Raw genomic sequence first — 13,139 nt, forward strand, 5'->3', positions numbered from 1 at the left:
CTAGACAGTTCAGGCTCTTTTCATGTCCTGATGGTGGAAATTTGAGGTTTTGTGGGTGTTTACTTGGCTTCTCAAACCATGCCTTGTTTAGCTTGTGCTCCCAGCCTGCTCTGCTTATAAAGCAGAACTAATGACAAGGCATCTCTGGGATTTATAGCCATGCACATCAAGATGAAAGCACAAAAACTGGTTCCTTAAATGTCAGCCTGGGCTTTCATGAGTGTTTCTGGAGTGGGTAGGAGGTTGGGGTAAGAACTTCCTCTTTGGGATGAGAGGCAACTCAATTGGTTGATGATAATTCAAGGACAGAGATGGTGCAGAGGTCTGGCAGCGAACAACTAAAGCCTCACATACCCAAACACAGCTTCCTACCAGAAACATCCTCCCAGGGGATGTGATTGGCAGAGAGGGTCCTCTTGATAGTTCCTCCACCCCAGAGGTTCAGAGGGTGGCAGCCCAGGAGAGGGCTTTTTCTGTGGTGGCCCCTAAGCTGTGGAACTCCCTCACCACAGAGGTGTGTCTTGCATCTTCATGAAACAGCTTTTGCAGAAGGCTGAAGATGTGCCTCTTTACCCTGGCTTGTGACACTTGAGGTGCACATTTTTAGGACACACCTTCTTTTTTATTGAAAATCATTCCTAATATTATGTTTTAATGTTGTAACCTGCCCCGGGATCTTAATGTGGAGGGCGGATAAATCATCACCATCACCATAATCACCATGGATTTTCTAGAAAGGGTCGGGAGCTTTCCATGGGCTCCTTTTAAGCATACAGCCACTTCCATGAGGTCTAGAAGCATTATTTATCAGTTTGGTTCCTGAAGTGGCTGAGATGCTTTAAGGATCTCTGAACTTTTTATGTGCTCCTTTCAGAAGGCTCACAAAACCCAAACCCTGTGCCTTAGACACCCATAACCACTGGGACCTGGAAGGCCGCAATCTCATTCTCCCCTTAGTCCTGAGGTTCCCCACTGTGGTGTTTGCCCATTCGTTTGAAAATGTCTGTACAGGGGGAGAGAAAGGGTTAATATGTAGACCAATAGGAAAGCCGGAGGCGGAGCCTACCTGTTTATAAAAGGGCTTAGCCCGAGGTCTGGGTAGTGGGTAGCTGGTTGGTTTTAGTGGGTTGGTTGGTTGGGAAAGGCAGTTGGAAAAGCACTTGGCAGGCAGCTGGAATTAGAGAGACAGTTAGTTCAGTTAGTTCTTGTTTGAGGGGAGGTAGAAGAGTTAGAGACAGGATAAAACTAAGGCTAAGAAGGTAAAGACTAACAACGTTTGGAATGCAGTTAAAGTTCATTTGTGTCTGCAATAAACTACACTCTTCTTCGTTAACTTAAGAACCTGACTAAGAGATTTACCAGGGAGGACCTGGTTGGAGGCACCGTATTAGTGGTGTATGGGTCAATGATCCGTGAGACAACCGGGGGCTCCATACGAACACCCACCCACCCTTTGTTGAGACCCTGCATTGAGTGAGGATGTTGGGCTACTTGGCCTTTGAAAACCCTTGCGATGCCACAATTCTAATCAGGCTCCTTTTGCTTCCCAGTACTTTGCTTTCCAAATCCACCACCACTACCCGCACGATGACTTGTGGCTACGGAAACTGCTGCAGCCCCTGTGGCTCCGGAGGATGGGGCTATGGAGGCTACGGAGGCAACTGCTGTGGTAACAGATGTTACGGCGGCTATGGAGGCTACGGAAGCTACGGAGGCTACGGAGGTTATGGTGGCAACTGCTGCGGCAACAGATGTGGCGGCTACGGAGGTTACGGCGGCTACGGTGGCAACTGCTGCAGCAGATGTTGTGGCGGCTACGGAGGCTACGGAAGCTACGGAGGCTACGGAGGTTATGGTGGCAACTGCTGCGGCAACAGATGTGGCGGCTATGGAGGCTACGGAGGTTATGGCGGCTACGGTGGCAACTGCTGCAGCAGCAGATGTTGTGGTGGCTGGGGATGGTAATTCACCCTCACCTACATGAGAAGCATCTGAGCAAAGGACTTTCCTCCAACACTAACCCTACTCAGAGTAAACCCAATGAAGTGAACGGACACGGCCAAGTTAGGCTCATTCATGCCAGTGGGTCTACTATGAGCAGGACTTGGTTGGACACAACACAAGGTTTTTCTCCAAGTTGAGTTTCCTGGAAGGTCCCTGAATAGGGTCTTCAAGGGTCTCTGTCTCCAGCTCAGATGCCTGCTTTCCCCCTGCTGTTCCTCACTGTTGATTCCTCATCCCTCCACCCTGTATGGTTTGGTCTTCTCCACAAGAGGACATCCATCCCCTTCCTCATCCCCTTTGTACCTTCCTTCCTACCTGTTCCAAATTAAATACCATACTGCATCAGAACCAACGTCTACTGAGTTTTCATTTCCATTCTGTTTGAATCTGGCTGAAATTCCCGATTTTCAGCAGTTGGGTTTCATGGAATTCTATTTAGTATTGATCCAGAGCAGATTCCAGTGTGTTGTTAGCAGAGTGATAACTTAAACACATCGCACGATTCCCCCAAAAATAGACCAGAGGCAATTATTATTTCATCCAGCAGAGCTTTACTGCGACTGAAGGCAAATGAGCATACTGATCACAAATCCATATACATTCAGGATTGGCACTGTCCACAAGAAATCCAGTTGCAGCAGACTTCACTTAAACTTACAATAAGTTATAATAAGTCTAAACCTTAACACTAAGCATACTATGTACAGAACACCACAATAGAAGGAAAAGAGATAGAAAGAGAAAGTGAGACCCAGGTTCCTGACAGTAAGAGCTGTTTGACAGTGGAATTTGCTGCCAAGGAGTGTAGTGGAGTCTCCTACTTTGGAGGTCTTTAAGCAGAGGCTTGACAACCATATGTCAGGAGTGCTCTGATGGTGTTTTCTGCTTGGCAGGGGGTTGGACTCGATGGCCCTTGTGGTCTCTTCCAACTCTATCATTCTATGATTCTATGATTCCTTCTAACCCTACTTTTATAGTCAGCATGACCTTGACAGAAAGAGATAATGTAGCAAAGCAGCATTGGCTGAATGAAAGAACTCCACGCCGCTATGGAGAAACTCAGAAAGTTGATTGTAAAGTACGGTACTTGCTAGCAAGTTGACTCAAAGGAATAATTTCCAAAGTCTGAGCCCTGAACTCAAGGCTCAGCAAATATTTATAGGACTTTTTACGTCATAACATGTAAGAGAACATTCAGCAAATTAGAATCTCACAGCACTCTTCTTTACCTGGATAAAAACCATAAGGCACATGTCAAATACCATTATCTCCTTTTATGGCTCATCCTGTACCGTGATGACTATGCAAGCAATTCAAGGAATTGGCAGGTCTTTGATCTATGCAAGAAATACTAAGAAATGGCAGGGTGTTGCCCTTATCACAAAAATGCACGCCATGAGTCTAAGTTAGATGCCTCAATAACAGAACCAGTTTAAGCCAGCTGTACTCAGCTTCTCTGAAGGAATAACCCAAACATCAGGAACCTTCTGCTTGCTTCTTTCACATAGAGAAGCTTCCAGAACCCTCTTGAATTAAGTAGAATAGAAAAGATCTCGACACATCTTATCAATACTTTCTGCACTAAGAAATGCAAACTGACAAGATGGGGCTTGGGATCCCTTCCAACTCTGCATTTCTATAATTCACATGACATAAAAGCTACTTCTGGAAATAGAATGAAATATAGCAGTCATGGACCGTGGGGTCTTAAATTTCAGCGACGCCCCATGGAGGCCACAACATGCCCTTATATCTCTCATCTTTCACTATGCATCATAGTTGTGGTCCCCCCTGCAGCATCCCTGTGCCCAGTGTAATCAAACTGGCCAGGCTCCGCTAAGTCCACCTCTGAATACAACACACACGACAGCTTCAGCTATGAAGGAACCATCACGGCCAGCATTCAAGCTTGATGAGTGTTGCATTGCAGAAACATCTGCAGGGCGCCAGATTCCCTTCTCTTCTGCTCTGACAGGCAGCGGTTGCATTGGGTTTTTAGGCAGGGATCGAACCTGGGAACTTCTACATGCAAGGCAGATTCTCCACCACTGAGCTGCAACCTCTCTCTTCCACCAGATGACAAAAAGTCACCAAGCGATGAGTGAAGTGACTATCCCAGACCACAGCAGGTCATTAATAGAATCATAGAATTGTAGCGTTGGAAGGTTCCCCAAGGTTCATCTAGTCCAGCCTTTCTCAACCTGTGGGTCCCCAGATGTTGTTGAACTACAACTCCCATCACTCCTAGCTAGCAAGGCCAGAGCTCAGGGATGATGGGAGTTGTAGTCCAACAACATCTGGGGACCCACAGGTTGAGAACCACTGATCTAGTCCAACCCCCTGCAATGCAGGAATCTCAGCTAAAGCCTCCATGACTGATGGCCATCCAACCTCTGCTTAAAACCCTCCAAGGAGGGAGAGTCCACCACCTTCCACTGTCAAAGTTCTTCCTGATGTTTACTCAGAATCTCCTTTCTTGCAACATGAAGCCATTGCCTTAAGTCCTACGCTCCAGAGCAGTTCCCTCTTCCATGTGACAGCCTTTGAGATATTGGAAGATGACTATCCTATCTCCTCTCAGTCTCCTCTTTCCAGGCTAAACATACCCAGCTTCTTCAACCGTTCCTCATCAGGCTTGGTTTCCAGACCCTGGGTCATCTTGGTCACCCTCCTCTGCACACGATCCAGATTGTCTACATCCTTCCTAAATCGTAGCGCCCAGAATTGGACACAGAATTCCAGTTGTGGTCTGACCATCCCACTATTCCATCCCACAATTTCCCAAACTGTTGATTTCTATCTTCTATTTATTTGAAACAAAATTTAAGAAGAAGAAGAGTTTGGATTTGATATCCCGCCTTTCACTCCCTTTTAGGAGTCTCAAAGCGGCTCACATTCTCCTTTCCCTTCCTCCCCCACAACAAACACTCTGTGAGGTGAGTGGGGCTGAGAGACTTCAGAGAAGTGTGACTGGCCCAAGGTCACCCAGCAGCTGCATGTGGAGGAGCGGGGAATCGAACCCAGTTCATCAGATTATGAGACTACCGCTCTTAACCACTACACGACACTGGCTCTCGATTTAAAAAATCCTTCCAGTAGCACCTTAGAGACCAACTAAGATTGTTATTGGTATGAGCTTTCATATCCATGCACACTTCTTCAGATATTTATTTGTTTGTTCATTAAAACTATTAGTCACTTGCTGCCTGATGAGCTCTAGCTTTAGGGTTGCCATACATCTGGTTTTTCAACCTCAACTTTGATGTTGATTTCCCAAACCTTTTGTGTCTGGACTTTTACTTCTTTAAATATGGCAACCCTATCTAAACCAAACCTCTATCCCTTACCTAGACCAAAAACCTTTCACACTGAACCAACAATTTCCCCACCCCACTCAAAAGTCTGACATGGGGCCAGGTGGGTCCAGCATTCTCTTCCATGGATGGTCCAGCATCTTGCCTCTCCCTTCAAGGAGGAACAAGAGCAAAGAAATGGTGTCAGAAATTTTACCTGATGTGCAGTTGTCCTGGTTACGGCTTCTCTCCTGCTGCTGAGAACTGCTTGTGAGGATCCTGAGGCCTTCAAAGCTGCGGCTACCATAAGATGGGACCAAATGCCTCTATCAGAAAACTGTATCCAGACCTAATTAAAGTGCCTCACTTGCTCAATTATTTGACCATTTGTGTTTATAAGGACTTGCTCCAAACACTACAGCTTTTCTATTGGCATGATTTACGCTCAAATATTCATTGTGGCAAATCATTGTCCCCAAATTTTAATAATCGCCTCATATCCACTTGTGATTGTGATAATGAAACCATATCATCAGCATGCAGGGGTATCCAGACTTTTTTCAAAGAGGGCCAGATTGGACGAAGTGAACATGCATGAGGGCCGACCAAAGTTGTTGACTTTTTTAAGGATTGAAGTTGTTGATTAGGCCCCCAAAACGGACTTTGGACATGCCTGCCATATAACAAAATGGGTACAGTGGTACCTCAGGTTACATACGCTTCAGGTTACAGACTCCGCTAACCCAGATATAGTGCTTCAGGTTAAGAACTTTGCTTCAGGATGAGAACAGAAATCGTGCTCCGGCAGCGGGAGGCCCCATTAGCTAAAGTGGTGCTTCAGGTTAAGAACAGTTTCAGGTTAAGTACAGACCTCCGGAATGATTTAAGTACTTAACCCAAGGTACCACTGTACTTTATGGAATAAAACCAAGGAACGAAAGTATTTTGATTGTTTAAGTTCAAGTATGACATCATTTACATATATATTATACAAAAAGGGAGCTAATACACAGACTTGTCATACTCTCTTTGATGTTAGAATTTGAATTTAGAATACCTGTTCTAGCTAATGACTTACTATTTAAACAATGGCCAGAAATATTTATCCAGGTTTTTATGGCAAGGGGTGGGAGAAACCACGTGTTAAACAAATTAGTACAAGATGTAAAGGAAAGGGGGAGATTGGATGTACCAAATCTGAAATTGCAATTTGTAGCCTGTTGTTTAATGTGGAAGAAGGACTGGTTGGCACTGAGAAATGAGAAGTTCTTGGAGATAGGAAAGGACCTAACGTTTGGATAGCATAGTTATTTGTGGTATGATAAAGTTAAAGTTCATGCGGACTTTAAAAAATCACTTTAATAGAAGTGCCATATTAAGAATCTGGAATAAATACAGACTTAGGCTGTGACAAAGGAGACCTCTATGGATTTCACAGCAAGCATATTTCTGCAAAAAAAAGATGACAGGCAAAGAGAAATGGAAAACATACCAAGAACTGAGAGAATTCTATCAAGGAGATTAGAAAATTAAAACAAGGAAGCAATTAACAAGGGAATCTCATTATCTCATTATACATGATAAAGCTGTTTTTAGCCATCTCTCCCCTTGCTTTTCCCTGTAACACCAACTACAGTCGTAAACAGTCATCAACAGGTTTACCACACCTATCAGCCAATCACCCATTCCCCCCCTTCTGAGTAATACCCCTCCCCACCATCTCACTATATATAAGGGTCTGGTGACTTCTGTTTCAGAGTATCTGAAGAAGTGTGCATGCACATGAAAGCTCATGCCAATAACAAACTTTGTTGTTATTGTTTAGTCATTTAGTTGTGTCCGACTCTTCGTGACCCCCTGGACCAGAGCATAAGTTCATAGAGATAAGTTCATGTTAGTCTAGATTCATCGTGGAGGTCTTACTTTCAATCACTGAGCAGAAGTCAGAAGTGAGTTAGGGATTAGAAACCAGGACAGGTCCCTGTTTCGATGTACTCACCTTCATCAGCTGGACGTATCAAATATTACATGAAGATACATTTAAATTCTAAATTATCATAAATTATAATTTATAAAACAGTATTATATAATATTTGGTTCCTTACCTAATTTTTAAAGGGTTGTGTAAGTTGGAAGACTTTTGGATAAATATATCCTGTTATTTTCTACGTTCCTCAAGGGCCGGAAATGAATTTTCCTGCATTAGCAGGTTTTGCCTTCCCCGTAGCAAAAGGTCACAACTTTGGTGGTTTCAGGCCTTGGGTGGAATCCTTTAGTCTATCTTCCGTAAATGGGGGGGGGGCATGAAGCGGTGACACCCCCCTTGTGGCAGCAATCCCAGGGTTCCCCGTTAAAGGGGTTGTTTGAGGGGAGGCATTGGCCATACGCCGAGAGGTTGTCATTGCTCTTCCCTTCAACGGCGGTGGCAAAACCTCATAAGGCATCGTTTCCAGGCCTTTGACCATTTTGGTTGCCCTCCTCTGGACACATTCCAGTTTGTCAGTGTCCTTCTTGAACTGTGGTGCCCAGAACTGGTCAGACTCATGCTTGTAGCTTAGAGAACACTGTCCCACCATCTCGTCCTCTGTCGTCCCCTTCTCCTTGCGCCCTCCATCTTTCCCAACATCAGGGTCTTTTCCAGGGAGTCTTCTCTTCTCATGAGGTGGCCAAAGTCTTGGAGCCTCAGCTTCAGGATCTGTCCTTCCAGTGAGCACTCAGGGCTGATTTCCTTCAGAATGGAGAGGTTGGATCCTCTTGCAGTCCATGGGACTCTCAAGAGTCTCCTCCAGCACCAGAATTCAAAAGCATCAATTCTTCGGCAATCAGCCTTCTTGATGGTCCAGCTCTCACTTCCATACATCACTAATGTGGTGTATTAAAATGAAATAAAAACTTTATAAAAGAAAGAAAAGAAACACCACAAAATCAGAACACACACACACACACACACACACGTGGCATCTGGCCTAGACTTGAGCGTCTTGAGCATATTTTTTCTACATTTGGATGCTAAGCACGTGCCTTTGCCATGTTTTGCTTGTCCCTCAGTGGTGGACCATTTGGGCAGGCACTTCGGAAGCAAACCAGTCCAACTGCCTCCACTCCCGGTTTGAGTCCGATGGAAACAGTTGATTAAATGGGAAGGAATGAGGCCCATAAATTTATGGAGCAAGCGGAACCATTGGGAACGGACGAGGACGTCCTCATTTTTATTTTTAACTCTGGTGTTCCTAAACAGGAGCGCTGTTCCCATACAGCAATTTGAGCCGTGATGCATGTGTGAGTTAAGTATGAGTTAGCTGCTAACAGGTGTCATGCCACGCACATTCCTCCCCATGAGGTGGCTCGGGAAACGGGTATAAAAGCCCTCAACTCTCGGGGTTCCTCCAAACACTCTTCTGGACTTCAGCTCCTCAGAGATCAAGGTAACATAGTCCTGCTTGGAAACATTCTGAATCTGGATCTGTGCTGTTAGAATTGCAGTTTTAAGAATGTGTTCGCTAGGAGAAAAATAGTTCTAGGAGAAGGGCCACAGGACATAGAGCAGCTTGGACAATCCAACCAGATGAGCGGAGTATAAATAATACTATTCTTATTCTTAACAGAGTACCTCCACTGTTAGAGACAATATGCTTCTGAATACCAGTAGCAGGAAACTGTAGGGAGGGAGAGTTGCTGTTGCACTCAAGTCCTGCTTGCAGCTTTCTCATTGGCAACTGGTTGTCCACTGTGAGGACATAATGCTGAACTAAATGGGGCCCCTTTGGCCTCATCCAATTGGCTCTTCTCATGATCTTATGGATAAGACTCCAGGTTCAATTCCCAGTATGAGGACTAGAATCTTTCTCTTAGGGGATGGGACGTGGTGTGTGCTTTTTCATGCAGAAGGCATCCCCAGTAGAGCTGGAAAACCCCCCTATCTGAAGCTCTGGAGAGCCACCATCAGCTGGCATAGACAATGCTGAGCTGGATGGACCAAAGTTCTGACTCAGTAGAAGATCTTATGTCAAAGGCTGGGGATAAACCATTAGTGAGCACCATGAGTTCATTTAATTACTTCAGGAAGTAATGATGGCCACCAATGTGGATGGCTTGAGAAGGGGATTCAGCATATCGGTGGGAAATAAGGCTATCAGGGGCTATTAGCCATGGTGGGTATGTTCTGCCTTCACCTTCAGAAGCTGCATTTCGGGACTCACAAGAGAGAAGGGTGCTGTTGTGCTGAGACTCTGCTTGTGGGTTCCCCGCTGGAACCAGGTTGTCCCTTGTGAGAGCACGACACTGAGCTAGACAGGGCTCTTTTCGTGTCCTGGTGGTGGAAGTTTGAGGTTTTGTGGGTGTTTACTTGGCTTCTCAAGCCATGCGTTGTTTAGCTTTGGCTCCCAGCCTGCTCTGCTTATAAAGCAGAACTAATGACAAGGCATCTCTGGGATTTATAGCCATGCACATCAAGATGAAAGCACAAAAACTGGTTCCTTAAATGTCAGCCTGGGCTTTCATGAGTGTTTGTGGAGTGGGTAGGAGGTTGGGGTAAGAACTTCCTCTTTGGGGTGAGAGGGAACTCAATTGGTTGATGATAATTCAAGGACAGAGGTGGTGCAGAGGTCTGGCAGTGAAAGACTAAAGCCTCACATACCCAAGCACAGCTTCCTACCAGAAATATCCTCTCAACGGGTGTGATTGGCAGAGAGGGTCCTCTTGATAGTTCCTCCACCCCAGAGGTTCAGAGGGTGGCAGCCCAGGAGAGGGCTTTTTCTGTGGTGGCCCCTAAGCTGTGGGACTCCCTCACCACAGAGGTGTGTCTTGCATCTTCATGAAACAGCTTTTACAGAAGGCTGAAGATGTGCCTCTTTACCCTGGCTTTGACACTTGAGGTGCACATTTTTAGGACACACCTTCTTTTTTGTTGAAAATCATTTCTAATATTATGTTTTAATGTTGTAACCTGCCCTGGAATCTTAATGTGGAGGGCAGATAAATCATCACCATCACCATAATCACCATGGATTTTCTAGAAAGGGTCAGGAGCTCTCCATGGGCTCTTTTTAAGCATACAGCCATTTCCATGAGGGCTAGAAGCATTATTTATCAGTTTGGTTCCTGAAGTGGCTGAGATGCTTTAACGATCTCTGAACTTTTTATGTGCTCCTTTCAGAAGGCTCACAAAACGCAAACCCTATGCCTTAGACACCCATAACCACTGGGACCTGGAAGGCCGCAATCTCATTCTCCCCTTAGGCCTGAGGTTCCCCACTGTGGTGTCTGCCCGTTCATTTGAAAATGTCTGTACAGGGGGAGAGAAAGGGTTAATATTTAGACCAATAGGAAAGCCGGAGGCGGAGCCTACCAGTTTATAAAAGGGCTTAGCCTGAGGTTTGGGTAGTGGGTAGCTGGTTGGTTTTAGTGGGTTGGTTGGTTGGGAAAGGCAGTTGGAAAAGCAATTGGCAGGCAGCTGGGATTAGAGAGACAGTTAGTTCAGTTGGTTCTTGTTTGAGGGGAGGTAGAAGAGTTTGAGACAGGATAAAAATAAGAAGGTAAAGAGTAAGAAGGTTTGGAATGCAGTTAAAGTTCATTTGTGTCTGCAATAAACTACACTCTTCGTTAACTTAAGAACCTGACTAAGAGATTTACCAGGGAGGACCTGGTTGGAGGCACCGTATTAGTGGTGTACGGGTCAATGATCCGTGAGACAACCGGGGGCTCCATACGGACACCCACCCACCCTTTGTTAAGACCCTGCATTGAGTGAGGATGTTGGGCTACTTGGCCTTTGAAATCCCTTGTGATGCCACAATTCTAATCAGGCTCCTTTTGCTTCCCAGTACTTTGCTTTCCAAATCCACCACCACTACCCGCACGATGACTTGTGGCTACGGAAACTGCTGCAGCCCCTGTGGCTCCGGAGGATGGGGCTATGGAGGCTACGGAGGCAACTGCTGTGGTAACAGATGTTACGGCGGCTATGGAGGCTACGGAGGCTACGGAGGTTATGGTGGCAACTGCTGCGGCAACAGATGTGGTGGCTACGGAGGTTACGGAGGCTACGGCGGCTACGGCGGCAACTGCTGTGGTAACAGATGTTGTGGCGGCTACGGAGGCTACGGAAGCTACGGAGGCTACGGAGGTTATGGTGGCAACTGCTGCGGCAACAGATGTGGTGGCTATGGAGGCTACGGAGGTTATGGCGGCTACGGTGGCAACTGCTGCAGCAGCAGATGTTGTGGCGGCTGGGGATGGTAATTCTCCCTCACCTACAGGAGAAGCATCTGAGCAAAGGACTTGCCTCCAACACTAGCCCTACTCAGAGTAAGCCCAATGAAGTGAACGGACACGGCCAACTTAGGCTCATTCATGCCAGTGGGTCTACTATGAGCAGGACTTGGTTGGACACAACAGAAGGTTTTCCTCCAAGTTGAGTTTCCTGGAAGCTCCCTGAATAGGGTCTTCAAGGGTCTCAGTCTCCAGCTCAGATGCCTGCTTTTCCCCTGCTGTTCCTCACTGTTGCTTCCTCATCACTCCACCCTGTATGGTGTGGTCTTCTCCACAAGAGGACATCCATCCCCTTCCTCATCCCCTTTGTACCTTCCTTCCTACCTGTTCCAAATTAAATACCATACTGCATCAGAACCAATGTCTACTGAGTTTTCATTTCCATTCTGTTTGAATCTGGCTGAAATTCCCGATTTTCAGCAGTTGGGTTTCATGGAATTCTATTTAGTATTTGTCAGGGAACTGACATCAGAGCGAGAGGCGAAGGGGAGGCTCTCTGATGATGTGGAAGAAGGACCCAGCAGCAGGGGGAGAAACAGCCCAGTAGAGGGGGAAGCAATTCAGCGCAACACCAGGGATAGAGGGGGGCTGATGGGGGAATCGGAGAGAGGGCTCCAGGATTCTTCACTGGACATCAGTGAGGAGAGCCCAGGTCCTCCGCTGCCCATGCCCTCCCTGCGCAGAAGATTTCCGCGCAGGGAGAATAGGAGGAGACTTGGCGTCAAACAACTTTTATGCTGGAAGAGGTTCAAGAAACACCCACTGACGGATTCTGCCAGCGATTGAGGCAGCCACGATGAGAAGGGGCTGCGCAGTCAGAAAGGTTTAACAAGGCAAGTTAGCCTAGAGAGGCACCAGTTTACACACGAGTAACTCATACCCATTACAGTATTGATCCAGAGCAGATTCCAGTGTGTTGTTAGCAGAGTAGTAACTTAAAACACATTGCAGGATTCCCCCAAAGATAGACCAGAGGCAATTATTATTTCATCCAGCAGAGCTTTACTGCGACTGAAGGCAAATGAGCATAATGGTCACAAATCCATATACATTCAGGATTGGCACTGTCCACAAGAAATCCAGTTGCAGCAGACTTCACTTAAACTTACAATAAGTTATAATAAGTCTAAACCTTAACACTAAGCATACTATGTACAGAACACCACAATTGAAGGAAAAAAGATAGAAAGAGAAAGTGAAACCCAGGCTCCTTCTAACCCTACTTTTATAGTCAGCATGACCTTGACAGAAAGAGATAATGTCGCAAACCAGCATTGGCTGAAAGAAATAACTCCAAGCCGCTATGGAGAAACTCAGAAAGTTGATTGTAAAGTACGGTACTTGCTAGAAGTTGACTCAGAGGAATAATTTCCAAAGTCTGAGCCCTGAGCTCAGCAAAAATTTATAGGACTTTTAACCTCATAACATGTAAGAGAACATTCAGCAAATTAGAATCTCACAGCACCCTTCTTTACCTGGATAAAAACGATAAGGCACATGTCAAATACCATTATCTCTTTTTATGGCTCATCCTGTACCGTGATGACTATGCAAGCAATTCAAGGAATTGGC

General features: G+C 45.9%; 1 protein-coding gene across 1 annotated transcript; it reads left to right on the top strand.

The window, feature by feature from the left end:
* Window positions 1–494: 494 nt before the first annotated feature.
* LOC308575234 (uncharacterized protein) lies at window positions 495–11,924 on the top strand. Its single transcript, XM_081173876.1, has 3 exons — window positions 495–514; window positions 1,551–1,921; window positions 11,227–11,924. Exons 2-3 carry the CDS (start codon window positions 1,588–1,590, stop codon window positions 11,535–11,537), a joined length of 645 nt encoding a protein of 214 aa, XP_081030002.1. The 5' UTR covers window positions 495–514; window positions 1,551–1,587; the 3' UTR covers window positions 11,538–11,924.
* The last annotated feature ends 1,215 nt before the right edge of the window (window positions 11,925–13,139 follow it).

This window comes from Podarcis bocagei (assembly GCF_964188305.1).
Source record: "Podarcis bocagei genome assembly, chromosome: 16".
Lineage (NCBI taxonomy): Eukaryota > Metazoa > Chordata > Lepidosauria > Squamata > Lacertidae > Podarcis > Podarcis bocagei.